Consider the following 19,631-nt stretch of genomic DNA (forward strand, 5'->3'; position numbering starts at 1 on the left):
AAGTTGAACGAAGGCAGGAAGCTGTGTAGTCAGTCTACCAGCTGGGTTTGCTCATGAATTATGCATGTAAAATGAAGTACAGTTTTATTTTAAAATCTGCTAGTCAAAAGTACATCATATTGCGCTCAGTGCTAATCAAGAATTCGAGTTAAATGTTTTAAGAGTTTTTGAGTGGTTCGTGGGGCAGCTCGGGTCACTGAGTTAAATATAATGGGAAGGATTCGAGCTGGCTCATGTTGCCGTGTGGGCAGCAGGCTCGGGCTTATGTGGGTTTGCTGATGTCGTGAGAAGTGGAGACGCTAGCCTTCAGCCCAGCCCTGACGGCTCTATTGTCCTCGCCGAGCCCGTCTGCAGGAGTGTCGCACTCGCACTGCAGAGTCAGAGATCTCTCCTCTGAGAATCATCCTTCTGCTGTCAGTCTGCTGTGTGTCCAATACAGACGCTGCTGCCTTCTACTGGACAAACATCATATTGAATTAGGTCACGATCGGTAGCACTGCCATATAACATGGATCTTTAGTCGGCGTTGCTTGATTTATTTAGAGTTGCATCGATTTACCTATCTTTATTCAAACTGAGCCTTGGCTTTGTGAAAGAGAAAAGTATATACCGGTGTATATAATTTTTTCTCTTGCAAAGGCAAGCATTTTTTTTTAAAGAGCAATTGCAAATGTGGAATCAAGAAAGCTTGTAGTCTTTTACATTTCAGCTCTTTTGTTGAAGCTGAATTTAATCAGATATATATAATGGCATAACAGGCATAACGTTATGAAATTATAACATGTTGACTGTTGAAGTGATTAACAGTGATTATGTCTTCATTATGATGATAGTGGGTGGGATATATTAGGCATCAAGTTACCATTTTGTCCTCAAAGTTGATGTGTAAGAAGCAGGAAAATGGGCACGTTGACGAGGACTTGAGCGAGTTTGACAAGGGCCAAATTGTGATGGCTGGACGACTGTGTGAGAGAAAAACTGCAGCTGCAGTAGTCAGTATCGATCAAAAGTGGTCCAAGGAAGGATCAGTTGTGAACCGGCGACAGGGTCAGGGGTTAATACTGGTAATGCCCAATGGGTCAGAACTGTTTTGTCAGCAAAAAGGGGACCTACACAATATTGTTTAGGTGGTCATAAAAAGCTGTATATAGTAAAAGCTGCTCATATATTTTTTCAGGAATTCCCATCCCCACGGCAGTCATTATAATCCCATCATGCAACAACCAGCCTTGCTTGCCAGTCATGTGCCCCTGCCTTCTCAACAACCTTTGAATGTGGGTGTGGCTCATGTAATGAGGCAGCCTTCAAGCAACAGCTCATCCTCCAAAAAGAGTAAGCCACAGCAAATGAGCAACAGGTCAGTAAGAGATGAAGGAGGTTCAGTTTTCTGTAAGATATTGTAGGATGAAAGCGTTTGTATTTCGATGCTAATATGTGTCCTTCTGTTTCAGGAACGTGTCCAACTACGAGGTGTCCTCCTCCCAGGCGGTGTTGTCCCCTCAGCGCTCGAAGCGTGTAAAGGAGAACACACCGCCACGCTGCGCTGTGGTACAAAATGGGCCCTCTGCTCCCTGCGCCCCACCTCAGGGCTGTGGAGGAGGAGGGTGGGGAGAAGCGCAGGCCTCCAGCACAACACGAGAGCACCACGGACCACACAACCAACACTCACAACACAACCAACACAACCCCCCTCGGCAAACCATCATCATCCCCGACACCCCAAGCCCAGCAGTGAGCATCATCACCATCAGCAGTGACACAGATGAAGAGGATGAGCACAAGCAGCCTAATAACACCAGGTCAGCTTTTTGTATACTGTAATTACATTTCTTGCAGAGGTGGAAATTGTAATTAAATATTCAGTTTAAGTAAAAGTACTGTTACTTCAATTAAATTTTACTTTAAGTACATGTAAAGTTACGGGTCTAAAAATCTACTCAAGTAAAAGTAAAAGGTAGCTCAGTAAAATGTACTACAATTTAACTGTGGAAGGTCATGTGGGGGATTCCAGTGTAGTTTAAAAAGGACAAGGAGATATAAATCTAAAAAAAAAAAAATTTATTGAACGAACAAAATAAAAAAAAAAAATAAAACACTACAGTCCATAACTTGATACTAATGTGAGTTATGCTCTTTTGCAGCAAAAATTGATATTAATGATATTATTGTACTGTATTTTACTGCATGCATTTAAAAAAACATCGATTCGACAGCATTTCGCTTTCTGCTGGGTCTGTCTTGTCCATCTCCTGCTTTCTTTTTATCCATTTTTTACTTAGTAATGGGTATGATTTTAAATGTAGTTAGGTACAGCATTTCTTAACATACTTAAGTAAAAGTAAAATTACATGTTTTTAAAAACTACTTTAATAAGTAGAAGTTTGATTCCATTTGTGTTCACGATTTTCTTACCCTCTCCTCACAGCACATCATCCAAACAGCGGAAGAACGTCATCAGTTGTGTCACTGTCCATGACTCCCCCGACTCAGACTCCAGCAATAACAGCCCCTACGCTGTAGAATCCCGAACGAACGGCCCCAATGCTAACAACTATGACTCTAAGGGCGCAGTGCTGGATGACTACAATAACGGAAATCCCCGGACCATCATCATCCCTCCCCTGAAGAGCCAGACCAGTGAAACCCTAAGCGCGTGTGAGCGACTTGTGCCTGGTGAGATGAAAACTTTTCTGTAAAAGCCTACCATTTAAATTTAGTTTTACATGGATTCTAAATCAGTCTACACAAGTATGCTGATAGCTTTCTATTTCCTGTATGCATACATTTTTCACATTACTAGATATGACTTTTGAAATATATTTTTGATCATTACAGACACCATGAACCACCAGAATCCTGCCTACAAGTTTAAAACCTCCAATGGAGGCCTGTCAGCCAACAATCACTCTTCAGGGGGTGTTCCTGGAGGCGGAGTATATCGGCAGCAACGTTCCGGGCCACACCCTTTCCAGCAACAACCGCTCAATCTCAGCCAGGTGTGGAGTTTATGGGTTTTATGTGTTTAAGTATAAACTTTCAGGTTTGCACATTGATATATGGACGTGCAGTCGTGTCAGATGGATATTTTGTTAGCTGCGTGCGCTGATGTAAAGTGTTGAGCTAAAAAAAAAACCCTGTGCAAATAGTATGATGAGCTAAACAAAATAAAAAACAAGATAAATTACACTGCATGTTCTTTTGCAGGCTCAGCAGCACATGGCGATAGAGAGAAATGGAGGGCCCAGGAGACAGCAAGCCTATATCACACCCACAATGGCTGCTCAGGCTCCATATTCCTTTCACCACAACAGTCCTTCCCACAGCGCAAACGTGCACCCCCACCTAGCTGCCACTCATTTATCTGGCCAACCCCACCTTTACACGTACACCGCCCCCGCTGCCCTGGGATCCACTGGCACCGTGGCACATCTGGTGGCATCACAAGGTTCAGCACACCATGCGGTCCAACACGCTGGCTACCCACCGAGCATTGTGCACCAGGTTCCTGTCAGCATGGGCCACCGTGTGCTGCCATCCCCAACGCTGCACCACGGCCAGTACCAGCCCCAGTTTGCCCACCAAACATACATCAGCGCCTCGCCCGCCTCCACTGTCTACACTGGATACCCTTTGAGCCCCACCAAGATGAACCAATACCCGTATCTCTAGACCCGAAAACACTGGAGCTGAAATCCAACGCTGCTTCCCATCCTCTCCCCACTAAAGACAGAGAGTCAGTGAGACATGCCCGAGCTTAACAGACCCCAAAACCTTTTCCGGTCCAAGTCACTTTTAAACTTGAAGACAGTAAAGACGATGATGTACAAACAAAGAATACTATCGGTGGCAAGGAATGAGTTTGAAAGGAGTTTGCTCTCTTTTTTGCATATGAGTTTGGTTTTCTTTTTTTTTTTTAAAGGGCCAGTCCTGTTTCTTTTTCGATATTTGCAATATGAAAATCGTATATATATTTGCATTGAATTTCTTTTCAATCATGGTCATGTCTGTTGGCATTTTGGGAGAGACTGGGAGTTTTATTAGCCCATTTGTTGATTTGTTTTGTTTTGTTCTTTTCATTTTCTTTCACTGACTGTTGAGCTGAGGTCACGTGGTGGATCTGAACGTTATACATAAGGTGAAATACGGATATCTGCTGCTCTACAAAGAAAAAAAATATAACGATGGCCTTGAACTGTCTTAACCATTTCCAAGGGGTGCTGCACGCACAGTACTCCGCCGTCCTCTCCTATCAACAGCCGGAGGAGTCTTTTGGAAATATGTGGAAAAAAAAGACAAAAGACTTTCTAGTGTATTTATAGATTTTTTTCTTTCTCTCTGTTTGTGTTCACATTTAGAAAAGAAAATAAGTTTTGTCATAGAGTAGGACATTTAGCCCCCCCCCACCACCTTTTTTTTAGAATGTAGCAAACTTCACATGCTTATTTTATGAAGAATTTTTCTTTTTGATGCCAATAGAATTTTCTTTTAAATTTTTCTCTTTAAATGTGATTGCACAACGTTGTTGTAATAACATAAGCATGTATAACATAATAGTCTGTGCACGTGTGTGCTGCTGTTGGCCCTGTGCGTGGAACACCTTCCTCTGCACCTTTGTGCGATATATTCCTCCACGGTCTTAGGTTTGAATCATCGTTCCCTCGTAGTGCCTTACACATATTACAACCGTTTACTTGGCTGGAAAACCTTTTTTAGAACCAACAGGAACTAGTTTGAACGTTGGCTTCTGGGTTGGACATCTTTTGTCTGAGATGTTTTGTGTTTAACTTCCGGGTGTAAGCATAGTCCTAAATGTAATGAACTAGGTTATTATTATTTACACACCTCCATTTCGTACAACAGTGCTTTTTGTTTCAGCATGCATGAGCTTATTTAACATTTAGACCAAGATACTTCCTTGGAGTAATGAACCAAAGTTGTCATTTCGGTGAAGATTAGTAACATTTTGTTACTGTATGATGTATAGTATGTTTTATTGTATAGCGTAGCTGTTTGTCTTAGGAACCTATTCAGTGGCACTGAGCTTTGTGTTTGTTTTGTTGTCACGCGCGATTGACGTGAAATTGTTGGAAGCGAAGCACTACACGTGATTCATTTGAAAACCTGTGCTAATGCATTCGCTTGATGGTCATAAAACTGAGCTTGAGGTCAAAGTGTATTATTTGCTGATGATGTCCAGTTGCTGCACATCAGGGAGGGTTTTCTGGACAGGGGTCAGAAGAGCAGGAGTGTGTTTGAGGAGTGAACGGTGTTTGAGCGGCCCCCAGTGAGCCCAGTGCAGAAACGATGTTGAAACAGTAAACATGTGTGGGAGAGCGAGTGGGTCGAGGTAGGGACAGGACCGATTAAGGTGCTAAAAGATGGCACTGGATGGATTTTCGGATGGGAATTGAAGGGAGGAGTGAGCGAGACTAAATTCCACATCTTTAATGAGAAAAGCATGTTGGCTTTGAGCATGTCGGTAGGACAGGGAAGAATCTGCACGACTTGAGGCACTGCATGAAAACACACTGCCTTCTGATCCGAAGGGCTGTTGGGGAGATCTGTGCTGGTTTTTGTGTGCTTTGAAGGCTGCGGTTCTCAGCAGGAACCCAAAGCTGGTCACAGTAGGGATTGCGTTGCAGAAATTTGTTGTTGCTCTTTGTCGTAATTAACGGAAGATCTTCTGCTGGATCGGCCTTTAAGAGAAACGGATAGCTGATATGGGGAAAAAAAGTGTGGGCCAACCTTGATTTTTTATTTATTTTTTATTTTTTGTTAAAGTCGGCTTGTGTTTTCACCAGTGATTTGATGAGTGATTTGACATGATGACGAGGGCTCATGCATGTGATTTTCTGAAAGCATCCAATTCTCCTCTCTCATGCCAATGCCATTTAAAGTGGTTTTACCTTGGTTATAGTTCTTTTATTACCAGACTATGCCACAAATAGACTCGTTTAGGCTCGTTTTTATTTTTACGATTGGTGGGCAATATGGTGGTCAATATGTAATCATGCTAAATATTCTTAGGGGCATCTAGTAATCAAAAGTGTTGGTTTTGGTTGGAACACCTTTGACCCAAATACTTTTGTAATTCATGAGCTTATTTGGTTTTATTTTAGTTGAGTTTTATTCATTTGGATCTGAATGATGCAAGTTGTTTAGGTCCTTATACGAGCTCGCTGGCCCAAGGACATTGAGACAAAGAGGTTCCTGTCTTATTAAAAATACATCTAACATTCCATATTAGAAAGCGTTGTCTTGTCTGTAGTCTCCGGTCCTGTCTTCGTGTAGGTTTGCCTTTCTGAGCACAAGGCAGCTCAGCATTTCACACTCGTAGTTTTTCCCACCAAAGAAATCCAGTGTGTGGATGAGGCACAGAATTGTCCATCAGAGTAGCTGAGATAACTGACAGACAAAGAAATGTTCAACCCTACAACATATCATGATTATACATAATTCATGCAATATCACCATTAGCCCAGCTGTGCATGCTGTCCCAAGCAACTCAGTGCTTTTTTGTTTGAATTTCCATTTTGTAAATTGTTTCAATATTGGATTACTATTAGAACGTAAGGCCACTTAATTTTCTTGTATCCATTTTAATTACAAGTACTTTAGCTTTACTAATGTGAAGTGAGTATGTGAATCATTCTAACAAAAATAAAGCAGTACTCCATAGTGACCCGAATGAGATACCAATTAGGGTCACTAGCACAAAATGAATGTACAAAGTGAGATTAAAACATCTCATATCTATATATATATATAAAAAAAAAGAATTTGTTGATCGAAACAGTGCCATCTTTTTACTGTAAATGTTAAATTTTCCTAGAAAAAAAAGGATGCAATATGTCTCGTTAAATCAACTTGGTTACCATTAACATCCACAAAAAAATATTATTCAATTTTTTTTTAATTTAAACTAAAATAAGATTTGACGGGTGCAGGACAGATCCAGATCTAGTGATCGCACTGTTACCAAAATGTCTGAAAAGCAACCATCTTTTATATATGTAACAATTTCCAACAAAAAAAAAAAGGGTTTTTAACTATGATTCATTTACTTGGTCACCTCCTGGAAATTCATCCACGTGTCAAAACACTGCCTTTCAAACTATGAACTTGACGCTTTAAGCAACTAAAATTGACTCCTTTTTGTCCTTTCTTTTTTTTTTTTTTTTTTTCCTTCATAGTAATTCAGTCTGTAAAAGTCCTCGGTTTTCCCTTCAGTTTGAAGACATTTCCAGCACCAGATGTCCTTCTAGCTAACTCTTTGAAGCGTTTTAATTTCCTGACAAGAGAAAATGTTGTTGATTACCCTGAATAATTGAATCAAATAGAGGAGCGCTTTGTGAAGCACACTGTTGAACAACATCGGAGCTGACAGGTGTTTTATCGCTTCCTTTCATTGACACAATGACATCACTTCAAAAATATTAAAGCCATCCTGATAAGTGTTTCGATTTTTTCTTTTCATGGTGTGGGTTTAAACAGACTGATCACGGGTTCATTGATGTAGTCCATAATCTGCATGTGCAAAAGTGCTAAGAGGCCAAAATATAGAAATGGCCAAGTATTCTCCATACTTTTTTAGAACCAAAAAGAAAAAAGAGTCAGTAATTGAAACCCTGTTAAAGCTCTAATGTATGGGGTCTTGTTTTTAAGCTTGGTCAAAGTCAAGTAAACACATGAACAGACTCAACCCTTTCTGAACACCTCTTAAAAAGACCTTGCATTACTTAATGCAAGGGTAAAGGTGTACTAGCGACAGTATACCCTGTTCTCCATGTAGAAGGTGCTGCAGACGCACTTGATCAAACACCAATCTGTCAGATTCAAACCTGACTAAACGACAATTCATCACAAGTCACCACAGTAATTTGTTATGTAGCTGTGATGCACTGTAGCCGTTAGTGCAGCTACTGATTATATGAACTTTTTTCTACTTGCACAGCAACAAGAAACATGTTAAAATGTAAACGAAATATTTTTCTATAACCTCTCAAGACCTAAGAAAGCGTCGCACCCTGACCCTGACTTTTGTGTCTGTTGCTGTAGGGTTTCTCAATAGTGTTTCTCATTAGCTGTTGTCCAAGCTATGGTGTGCTGCAGTATTTTTCCAAGTATGTTTTTTTTGTTCATGTTTTCTTCTTTTTTTTAATTTAGCTTTCTTTATTCGGGGATTTTGAAGAAGTGTGAAGTCGTATTATTTCAATCTGTTAATGTAGCGCTATGTGTACCCTGTACCTTAGACTAATATTATTGAGTATGTTATGAGAATGGATATTTTACTGGCTTTATAGAATGTTCAAATCGAATCTAATAATGATAAGAAGAATGATTTTTAACTCCACAAAAAAACGTTGAGTACTTGCTAACTAAGCGCTTGTGTTACCATTACGATGTTGTGTGCTTCTCTTAATTTTCGTTGTAGAAAAATTTGAGTGAGTTTATATTAGGCTTCGACAACTAACGATAGCAGTGTAAATTTTATGGAGGATTTTAACAAAACATCTGGGTTATAGAAGAATATAGTTATTTTAATTGTTCTATTTACTAACTGTAGGGTGAGAAGGGGCTCGCATTGTGGTGAACTATGTTATAGCTTGTTATTCACTGTTACTTTTGATCATTTTTTCGGTCTCCAAGGTGAATCGAGTTATTAATGAGAATTTGTATGCTCACATATGCATATTGTATATGTGTAGAATTGTAATCACACTTTGTCTTGGATTTACATTAAACTGTCACAGCATTAATCTGCTCATCTGCTAGTTTCTTGCTTCAGTTTTATATCTTATCTGACTTCTATCTACTGTATAACTATTTAATGCCTTATTACATTTAGACACAAAAGTTCCTATAGGTAATACATGTGTTATTGATTTCCGCAGGTTTTACTTCATTAATCACAGCATTCGCATATCCACATGTCACAAATTTATGAGGAATATGTCACTTTGAAACGCTCTGCTATTGAGAATTACGCAACTAGCTAAAAATTGTTCTTGCCTTGCTGTTACAAACATATAACAATATAGACTTAGCTATAAATATGTTCATTGAGTAATGTTTTTAACATATTTATGTGTTTCCAGCTAAACAAAAAAATGACAGATTTTTCTGTGCAGCAGTTTAGTTTAATTTTTAAGGTGAATAAGTTACTATAAATACGAATTTTCTTTCACTGAATCATTCTGGCTGCTAGATAGTTGACAGTCACAACCTCCTTCACATATTTCCAAATTCCCGAATGACACTAAAGCTCTCCAGAAAGGTTTTGCGGGCACATCAGGGGAGGTGCATTGTTCTACTGAGCAGAGTTCCATGCACAAACATGATCTGCATGAAGGATCATCAGAGGAAAACCTTACCTGCAACCTCATCACAAATGTTCATCTCTGAAATATTTAGAACAACATCTAGAGCCAGAGGTATTTTCAAAATCTAATGAATAAAAATATTATTTGGTCACACTAAAAAGGAAATAAAGAAAAAAAAACAGCATTGTTGAAAAGAATGGTTTAGAAAGACACTGGGTAAAACATATCTTAAAGTCCACCACAAACTATTTCTAGAAAGTCATTTGGAATGGCCTTCACAGTGATACATCATTTAAAATTACGTAGAGATCTTTAACATACTGTACATAGAAGATGAGACAACATGACATGATCTGGTAGCCTAGTAGTGGGCTCAGTGGTCCAGCCCCTAATTACAAAAAGGAACGCTTTTCTTCCATTCCAAATATTCAATTAATTTGTGGAAAGGATGGGTGCATGCTTGAGTCTGTGCAACACTACAAGGTCACGTGATTTATTTACAATTTGACTTTGGGCAATTATTAAATATTATGCCAATAGAGATCCTGAGGAATATCCTGTCCACTGTGCTTTGATATGATGAAATATCCACCACATACACGTTTACAATAGATAAGAGCCTTATGATTTGTTCATTTTAAGAATTGTGCAATGCACGCCTACGGGTATTGGAGGCTTTTTGATTCAGCTCTTGCATTCTGGAGTGCTTTCTGAATTGCTAGACTGCAGTCATTAGTTAGTCAGCAGGACAAAACCGACAGACATACACAACCTGGCTTGGGGTTTCAAATCTGTTCGTCCATTTGGGACCACACATCTGTCTCCGGTGCCCTGTGATGAACTGGTATCCCGTCCAACATGTGCTCTGTGACTCTGGGACAGACTCCAGTCTCATTGCAATCTTGGGCAAAGGATTAATGGATGGATAGATGGATGGATAGATAGATAGAGAGATAAAAATGAATTAATAAATTAATGAATGATTAGGTGTTTGCACTTCCCTACCTATAATTATGCTTAAATTGAGCGTCCTATATGCATGAATAAAATTCATAACTTGAAGTCAGCGAAATCCTTTGCAATCCATTTCATCATAGTGAGAATAAATAAAGTATGCCCTTTCATTAACCTATAATATATGTTGCCCTTTCCTCCATCACCAAAAGGGGGCGATGTGAGCCAATATATTATGTGTCTATTTTCCTACATAGTCCCCTGTAGTAGAAATGACACCGTTTTCTCAATTCTTAACTTGCAAAATGTTTTATTTCACTAATCCTTTCTCTAGTCGCCTGTCTAGACATTTCAACACCCTACAAGACTCATTTAGGTGCTTTATCTTGTCCGGGAAACTATCACCTAACATCGGCGTTGCCGTGAAACCACAGACGCCAGAAGGAAAGTCAACCTAACCTTGTTTTTGATGGACAGCTCTCACAGCCAATGAAAATCAAGCTCTTTGGACTACATGCCCAAATAAGGACAAAGTTGAGGCGGGGTTAGTATTGCGCCGTGTATGAGTGGCTCTATTGGAGGAGGGAAGGATGCTCTGTCGGCGCAGAGGAATCAGGCACCTAATCCATGAAAAATAGCCCGTTATGTCTGGATGTCATGGGAAAAAAACTTTTGTTTGCACCTGATTTGCAATTGGGTATAAAATATTACATGAACTAGGCGCCTTTAAGGTAAGGCTCCTGTGATTTAATCCTAGGCTTTACAGTGTGTGTGTGTGTGTGTGAGTGTGTGTGTGGCAGTTAGCGAAATTTCCTTTTGCACAAAGCTAGCATGCATGCATGCAATTAATGTGAGTTAGCACGAATACATGCACAAGTTTTATTTTATGTTGGTCAGTACCGACAATACCTAGTTTATCTGGGGTCACGTGACAAGACAATATACTCCCGTGATTATTGCTGTCAGGGTCTCGAGCACTTTTTTTTATAGCTTTGCACTAAATAGTAAGCTTATGGGGTGTTGTTATTGCTCACAAATTCAGACAGATGCCCAGATTTCTTATGTAGTTGCACAGCAAATGTTGCATGAATGAGAAGAATGGCTCAGAGCTTCTTAATACGGAGGTTCATGCAATATTCAGCTCCTGATTCTGACCTGTAGCCTGGGTGTAGCATCACATTGGTTCGGGGTGCGATTTCCTGATCGACGCGATTTGGGGGTTTATTGAAAATGCTGAGTGTTTTTTTTTCTTCCTTTTTTTGTGTTTTGTAGCGGAAAAGAGAAACAAAAGACCGCGCGCGCACACCTACACCCGAGACTCGGGATTCTCCATTCAGCGCCGCTCGCGCGCTTTGTTGAGGCGTGCATTCTTTTTTTTTCTTTTTTTTGCGTGTGTGCTTATTTATTGATTTTTTTGCAGCAGCAGATTTTCCTCGTGCACGGTGCACCAACACTTCTTCTCCAATCGCCTGAAAAAAACATGAGTGGGTCTGAATGGAGGCTGTGACGCGTGCAGCTGCTCTGACGGCGCAGAGCCGACGATGGCGCGTGCTCTCTCTGTGCTTGATAACGCTGGTCTCCATGGCGATCTCAGATCTCCCAGCTCAAGGTAAGTTGCATTTTGGATGAAGACGTGTGACCGCTTTGCACTGAAACTGCAGTAGCAATGATGTCAAAAAGAAAAAAAAATAAACCCCATACTCCGAAACACATTCAACATGTTTATGCTGCAAGAGCTGGTGCTGTATTTTGCAGAAGTTAGGCGTTCAATGACGTCATCTTTGGACATTGTTACCCCAGTGACAGTAGCATTGAATAGATCAGGGCATTAGGCATTATTAGCATAGATTTGTTTTGAGGTATTTTTGCTTGACTCAGCCTAGTCTCAATTCCCACAATTGGTCTTGAAGTTCCCACACTCTTCCTCTTCTATTTTCTCAAAGCCCCACCCCTTTCTTCACCCATGTTTCCTAAGCCCCACCCACATTTTTGAAGCTACATACATACCATTTTAAACATAATAAGTACAGACAGCAAAAATGCTGGCCTCAAGGTTCAAAGAAGTTGTGTTGAGTTATGCCAGAGACTTTGGCTCAGCTATGGTAGTGATGTCTGAGATGAATCTTTAAAAACCAAACGTGTTCGAGCAGAGTGTACAGATACGCAAACTGAACGGACCAAAAGTCTAAAGCAGGGTTAATTTGTTAATTCTAAGGATTACTATTTAATGTTTCTTTCTGTCAGGTGTTTCCTCTTCTGCTGGGGCTCTGTCTGTGGACGACACTGTGGAGCTTTATTTTGAGGGTCGTTCTCACTGCCGAGAGGGTTGGGGGGTGACGTTAATATTAATAACCTCATGATGAAAATTAGGAGCTGTGCCTAAGTGCAGTCTAAGTGCAGATCGTTTCTTGGTTTCCCAGTAGGAATTGTTTTTGTATCATTGTAGACTTTTTAATGCTACCTCCTTCCTGTTAAGGCTCTTGCTTTATGGGTACTTTGCGATTGTCGTGGAAAACCTGATACCCGTATAACATCTGTAAATTCTCTTAATTATTCTAATCTAATGGAATCTTCTTGAAGTCTAATCTAAGTTAGGCAAATGTACATGTTTTTCGGAACAATGGCTTTTATTTTATCGAGCGTACTCTATTCCTTTTGTTGTCATCTGTTTGACAGGATTAAATGATATACCCTGGTAATAGTGATGTTTTATTAAGTTGGGAAGAGTTTGGCAGGATAAGACAAGCCATCTGCTCTCACTTTCAAAGCATGTCAGATTCAATGCCATATGTCTGCCTCTCTGTTCTTTTATTAAGTGACTGACTGAACTTTTATGGATGAATTTGTTATTGGCCACGGTTTAAAGAAGTCGTTCAGCTTGTGGTGCGCTCTTTGTTGCCGTCTACTTTTCAGCACACCCTCATCCTTAACGGGTCGGAATAGTTTGTGGTAGTTGGCAGATACCATGTGCAGGTTTTTGACAGATCTTGACGTTTGCATGTTTTGCAGGTGAGGCAGATCCATCGCAAAATCTTATTGTCCCAATTTACGGCAGGGGTCAGAGATTTGACGCTAAGTGTTACCATATGCAAATCCATCTCCCAAGGTCAAAACACAGTCTAAGTAGGTCAAAATCATAAAGGAAAGCAGCTCATAATTAGAATGCAACATATGCAGCATTGTGCAAAGAAAAGCTATAAATGTACAAATACTTTAACTAGATACAGGCAGTACAAACAATATTCAGATGCAGATGCTTATGGAAACAATAGAAAAATTGGAATTACTCTGTTGAAATGTTGATTATTTAACAGCAAAAACAGGTCCTGCAGAACAATAAATGGCCAAAAGTTTGTACATCTCATTTCATATTTAGTCCCCATTTCCCACTCTTCTGGCAAAGGTGTTCCACTAGTTTTTGGAGTGTGCTTATGGAGATTTGTGCTCATTCAGCAACAGTGGTTTAGTAAACACATGTAGGATGAGGAGGTCTGGAGTGCGCTCAGTGTTACAGTTTATCTCAGAGATAGTAAGTAGGATTATAGTTAGAGCTCTATAGCAGGCCACTCAAGATCTTTGACTTCAACCCGTATAAACCATATGTTCATGGAGCTGGCTGTGCTCACAGGAGCATTGTCATGCTGGTCTTTTAGTTAAAATGAGAGAAAATTTTATGCTACCACATCCAAAGACATCTGATACAATTGCAAGCCTCGTAATTTGGGGAAGAACGACATATAGCAGGTGTCCTAATATTTTTGTCCAGTATTTTACAGTATTTTACTTCATTTGGCAAAAATATATATTTATGTTCCTGAATGTAGCTTGAACATCAGAAAGTTACAGGGTTACATCGGGCTGTTACACTGGAGACTCTTTCCAAAAAACAAAACAAAAAATAAGCTCACAAAGAATCTTATTAACAATTTGCAGTGTTAGTTGGTACTATCCAAACAAGTACATATTAAAACAAGCAAGTTAATATAAACCTGTGATTCACCTTTCGGCTGAAACGACAGTCAGAACTGCAGTTATAAAATCTAGAATCGATACTTTCTGACCAATCAGAACAGAGAAATCGAAAGCAGCATGGTGTTATTATATTTATTACCTAAAGTGCCTTATGATTTACTGTAAGCCTCAAGCTAAGCAGTTGAAGGTTAAGTGGCTTGCTTAAGGGTCTGACAGTAGCTGGGGTTTCAGTTTGTGCTATTTCTAACAGAGGTGGTGTGGAACCATTTGCAAAGAGTGTTTCCTACAAGCTGCTTCTTTGAGATGCAGAGATGGTGTGATCTTTGCATTTATTTGCAGGAGTATGCGAAAGATCTGTCAAAAACAGATCTATAAGGGAACATTTAAAATCGTTACCACAGAGAGATTCAAATGAATGCATGAAATACTTCAAAAATATCCCCACATTAGCGATTCAATTAACCGGTTAAACCCACAACCCTTTAACAATTTCTGTGCGAATAAAAACAGCATTCTGGTTAGGTTCAACTTTTTGATGTTGAAGTTCCTATGAATGATTTGTGTGATGTACGGATTGGATTGTGTGTGTGTGTGTGTGTGTGTGTGTGTGTGTGTGTGTGTTTTATACCCTTCAATTTATCAACTTCGAATGTGGCCCGATTCTATCGTGTCTGAGCTTAAAATACAGCTGGTGCCTGCAAAAGTAGTAGTTTTGTTAAACTCTGGAAAGTTGTATTCTATTTTGAGATTTCAATTCAGACAACACTACATATTATTTAAGAAAATCAACCCAGTGGCTTTAGTATGTTATAGGGTTACGTCTATTTTTGCTGGAATGCCTTGGGTTCATTCGTCTCTTTACAGAAAGTTCTTCTGACTGAACACCTGCATCTTCTATGATGAAACATTTCTATTCTGATGGTACTGGTATATTCAAGGATGACTTCTCCCTTATTCCACGGGGGTGAGGGCCCACCGAATGCATACCCTTCACAGTGATCAGATCTAAACCCAGTGAAATATGTATGGGAGATTTTGGCAATCTTTCTAGGAATTCCTGACACAGAGTAAATTATTCTGTTTATTATAATTTATCTTACAATATAATTACTCAGTACTTACACTGAAACTTATGGGAAATAATGTTAGATGACTATGGACTGGGGAAGTGTGTGAATTATTATGTACCCAATAATAACTAACAGAGGTATCAGAGGTCATGCACTCCTATCAGAGGTCCTATCAGAGGTTTTTTCCCGAATGGTCAGGAATATACCATTTTTGGTATTACTCAGCTGTGATGTCTAAAAAATCTTTTAGTAGAAAAATACACTATAAGGACAAAAGATTGGGACTTTTTGGTTCTGCCCGAAACTGTTACAGGGAGGGACGAGGAGAAGATTCAGGCCAAAGAAAACGGCAGAAAGTTTCCAAAGTTTGGGATAATTTTAACGCAAAACAAAAAACCACCGTACAGTGCGGTTACCGTTTTTAAAGGAATTTGAAATATATTTTTATTTATAACAGTGCATTCAAAATGTCCCTCCACAATGGCCGTATAGAGCAGAGTAGTGGAGCACGTTTTTAAAGCTGCCGCTAAATACACAGATTTAGTTTGCGAAAAATTTCAAGAAGTTTTTCCGGAGACAAGAAACCTCATTGCGATACTGTGCGAGATTTAATAAAGAAATATGAGTGAAAATAATTATTAGTTTTATTAAACGAATAGTTTCCTATAACTTACTCTACGTGGCCACTGCAGAGGGATTTGTTGAACACAGTGAACTTGTATTTTGATGTATTATGGCAATTAAATGCACTAAATGTGTTTACTTTTCACTGATGTTCTTGTAATTTCAGCAATAAAAATTTAAATATTTTTTAAACAGAGAAACTAATTACTTTTTGGTTTTAAGAGACCCGTCTTATTTTCTTTTTTTTTATTTATTATTGCTCTTTAATAAAGAAAAAGTACTTCATATCCGATAACTCAATGAATTGATAAAATAACCGTTAGAATACACTACTACTAAAATAATCGGTAGCAATTAATTTACATGCTCCCTTTAACACTTTAAAATGTTTTTTTTGTTTGTTTGTTTTTGTGGTGTTTCTTTTGCTAGTCGAAATATAATTCTCTGTCTTACAACTACCAATGAGACCAACATGCAACAGCCAATCAGCTTTCTGTTATTGCCACAAATCTTTCCTGGATCTTACCACAGATGTAAAACAGATTTTATTTCTCCAGCTATGGGGAACTGCAAGTCTAGTGATACTTGGCTTGAAAAAAATGAATTTAGGGCTTGGTTAAGGCCAGTTGCTAACACCGTGTGTGTGTGTGTGTGTGTGTGTGTGTGTGTGTGTGTGTGTTTGTGTGTGTGTGTGTTTGGTGTTGTGATATAGGTCTTAAATTACATTAATTATAGTCTTTCAAGGGTCTTAAAAAGTTCTATTTTGAACTGCAGATACCCTGTGTTACCACAAAGTTGGGCACACTAAATTGTATAGGATGTCGTTAGGTGTGATAGCTTTATATTTTCCATACACTTGAACTAGGAGACTCAAACCTATTCCAGCATGACAATGCTGTACACAAAGCCAGCTCTATGAAGATATGAATTACATGGGTTGGAATGGATCTTGAGTGGTCTGCTACAGTATAGAGCTCTGAACTCAATTATAATGTAAGCCAATGGGGACAAAATGGGATGTTCAAAAAAACATACACGAATCTTATGGTCAGGTGTTCAAGAACTATTAGAATATGATTGTATTACATATACTCACTTGTGTGCGTTAAATTGTCTGTCAATTATGGAGTATTAAGAGAACTTGATAAGCAAAACATTTCACCTTTAGCACACAAACACCACCCTGTAAGCTTGCTTATTATGTGTGGTAACCTTAGCATCTGCAAAGACAAGGTCTCGTAGCCTTTGTTATGATGCGTGAAGCTCTGTGTTAAGTCATGCCAGAAATTTGGAAGCAGAACTTTGTACCCTTTCAGGCACAACGCGTATCTCAACCGGCAAGTGTGTATGACGAGTGAGTGTGTCTAGCAGCTCCGACTGTGAATTACTGTTCAAGGATTTCCTTGATAACTCACACCATCTCAGAAGACAAAAACAGAATGGTTTTTGAAAGTGAGCATTACTCCCTAGCTTACCTCTGAACCATGTCTTATCATTCACTCATCTCATTTCACAGTGACATTCACTGATGATTTTAGCTCCCATCAGACTTTATTAACTGCCATTTAAAACATCTGTCTCATGTTATTGCAGGAATGGAGCAGAGATCGCATTAAAATGTGTTAGCAGTGACAGTTCCGCTTCCACAATCAAAATCAAAGCAGGCACGTGTATAATTAGACTTCATGCATAGGTCCTCACTGTCTGTCTGCTAATTGAAATCAAAGACGGTTGTCTTCTGGAGGAAGAGCGAGAATGGAACAGACATTAACATATAATACCAGAATAAGTGTTACCAGCTTCTGCTCACATTTCTGCCTGAAGGTTTCAAGAGACTCTTTAGGTCAATTTCAGCAGCAGTGTTTCAATTCCCAGAGTGCAATGGGTAGAGGTGATGGAGCTGAACTGCAGAAGATGCCACACTTCCCCTGGCACGGGAGGAGTCAGCATACCTAATGAAAAGCTTGTTTTTGTTACTTTTGTTCTTTTTTCCAAAATAAGTTGAGTTTTGAATACAGGACTGATGAATTATGTTAAATATGGCCTTAAGTCAATCAGAACAAAGATCCTTAAAAATTAAGTACAGCTGGGCAATTTCCTTTTTTTTTTTTTTTTTTTTTTTTTTTTTTTAAATAATTAAAATTTATATTTTAAGATGATTTTATTTTTTCTTAAATCTAGGTATCACAATTTTTTATAAAAATGTTGACACACATCCAATCAGATACATTTTATTGCACCAATGGCAGAATAATTCAGAGACAATATTAGCTTCATTAGCGGTATCTTTTATTTTAATGCCAAAGAATATATGCTAAGAATAGCTTCTGTAAAGATACTTAACTATAAATTTGTTTTACATTTATTTATACCATGTTGCCCACTATATTTATGGCATGCCCACTAAAAATACAATGCTCCTTAACCAGATGTTTTTTCAAAATGCTAATAAAAGGGAATATTACTTCAGTAATTGGTCAAACATTCTGAAGAAAAAAACCCCGAGATGTTTATTTTTTTGCCATACTGCCCATCCCTATGAGTAAGTCACTGAATTTTGAGGTTACAATTAAACCAGTTAGGCCCACCCACTACTGGCTAAAAGAACAGGTTTTTGCTTGTTTACACAGATTGTTTCCTTATTTGAAAATGAATACACATATATATCTTTCTTCTCGTAATTGTAATTTACCACAAATAGCTTCTTTAATGCACTCTGATTTTTGGCTATTAACATTAAATATCAGTCAAATGCCAAGTCTTTTCCCTGGCTTATATCACCCTAAAAAGTTGTCATTTTTTGAATTATTATTATTATTTATTTATTTATTGCAATCCTTATCTTGATACGTGCATACAAGATTTTCAGATCATTTCAAAATATAATTTAGGCCTTTTATTCACTCATAAACTTATGGATGTTTGTGTCTGTTTATTATAGTTGCTTGGTAAATACTTCATCATATACAACACATTCGCACCCCACATCGTCACATATCGACGCTGTGGATGTTGCGTCCGACGGCGTCCACATCCGGCGCCGAGGTACCCCTTCGTCGCTTTTCAGCGTGCCGGGACGGAAACCCTTGGCGTTGCTTTTCGACGCAGATGGACGGGACCCCATTTGCGGGTTACGGTTAGGGTTTGGGTTAGGGTTAGGGTTCGAGTTAGGGTCAGGGTTAGGGTTTGGGTTAGGGTTAGGGTTAGGGTTAGGGTTACGGTCATCTTCAGAATTTTATGAAATTTTAAAATTAGTCCTATACACTTATTATGATAGATAATAAATTATTAAGTGTATAGGACAGCGATCTACATTGAAAGCGAAGCACAGGGCTCCCATCCATCTCGTCGGCGGCGAAGGGTTTCCGTCCTGTCGTCGAAAATCGGCGAAGAGGGTACCCTCGGCGTCGGATGTGGACGCCGGCGGACGCAACATCCACAGCGTCGATATGTGACGATGTGGGGTGAGAATGCCCTGTCATATAAGGTACATGATGAAATTACAAAAATTACCCAAGGTAATTTTCCTTTTTTCTTTTTGTTTGTCTGTTTAGTTTAATTTTAGTAAATTGGATAGTAAAGGCCAGTTGCCCCCAAACCAAAATACACAGCATGTATGGTTCACTTTCAGAATCAAATCCTTTTTTCATTACAGTTGAATTTTGCCTGGACACAGAAGGACACATCA

At 39.0% G+C, this 19,631-nt stretch overlaps 2 protein-coding genes across 10 annotated transcripts in view; both read left to right on the plus strand.

Moving 5' to 3' along the window:
* hipk2 (homeodomain interacting protein kinase 2) overlaps positions 1 to 8,759 on the plus strand; it is an 88,996-nt gene extending 80,237 nt beyond the window's left edge. For all 4 annotated transcript variants that reach the window (XM_046865110.1, XM_046865107.1, XM_046865108.1 and 1 more), the window contains exons 11-15: positions 1,178 to 1,357; positions 1,452 to 1,799; positions 2,426 to 2,673; positions 2,836 to 2,996; positions 3,205 to 8,759. In XM_046865110.1, coding sequence (XP_046721066.1) covers positions 1,178 to 1,357; positions 1,452 to 1,799; positions 2,426 to 2,673; positions 2,836 to 2,996; positions 3,205 to 3,669 — 1,402 coding nt within the window. In that variant the 3' untranslated portion in view covers positions 3,670 to 8,759. The remainder of the gene's footprint in view (positions 1 to 1,177; positions 1,358 to 1,451; positions 1,800 to 2,425; positions 2,674 to 2,835; positions 2,997 to 3,204) is intronic.
* A 2,018-nt stretch (positions 8,760 to 10,777) lies between these two features.
* Positions 10,778 to 19,631, plus strand: part of si:ch211-1e14.1 (UPF0606 protein KIAA1549) — a 53,824-nt gene continuing 44,970 nt past the window's right edge. For 3 of the 6 annotated variants that reach the window (XM_046864457.1, XM_046864463.1, XM_046864462.1), the window contains exons 1-2: positions 10,778 to 11,008; positions 11,698 to 11,886. In XM_046864457.1, the coding sequence (XP_046720413.1) occupies positions 11,772 to 11,886 (115 nt within the window). In that variant the 5' untranslated portion in view covers positions 10,778 to 11,008; positions 11,698 to 11,771. Of the gene's footprint in view, positions 11,009 to 11,048; positions 11,887 to 19,631 lie in introns of those variants that run through there. The other 3 variants (XM_046864459.1, XM_046864461.1, XM_046864458.1) reach the window with 3 other exon arrangements.

The sequence above is a fragment of the Silurus meridionalis genome, chromosome 13 (genome assembly GCF_014805685.1).
Source record: "Silurus meridionalis isolate SWU-2019-XX chromosome 13, ASM1480568v1, whole genome shotgun sequence".
In the NCBI taxonomy this organism is placed as follows: Eukaryota; Metazoa; Chordata; class Actinopteri; order Siluriformes; family Siluridae; genus Silurus; species Silurus meridionalis.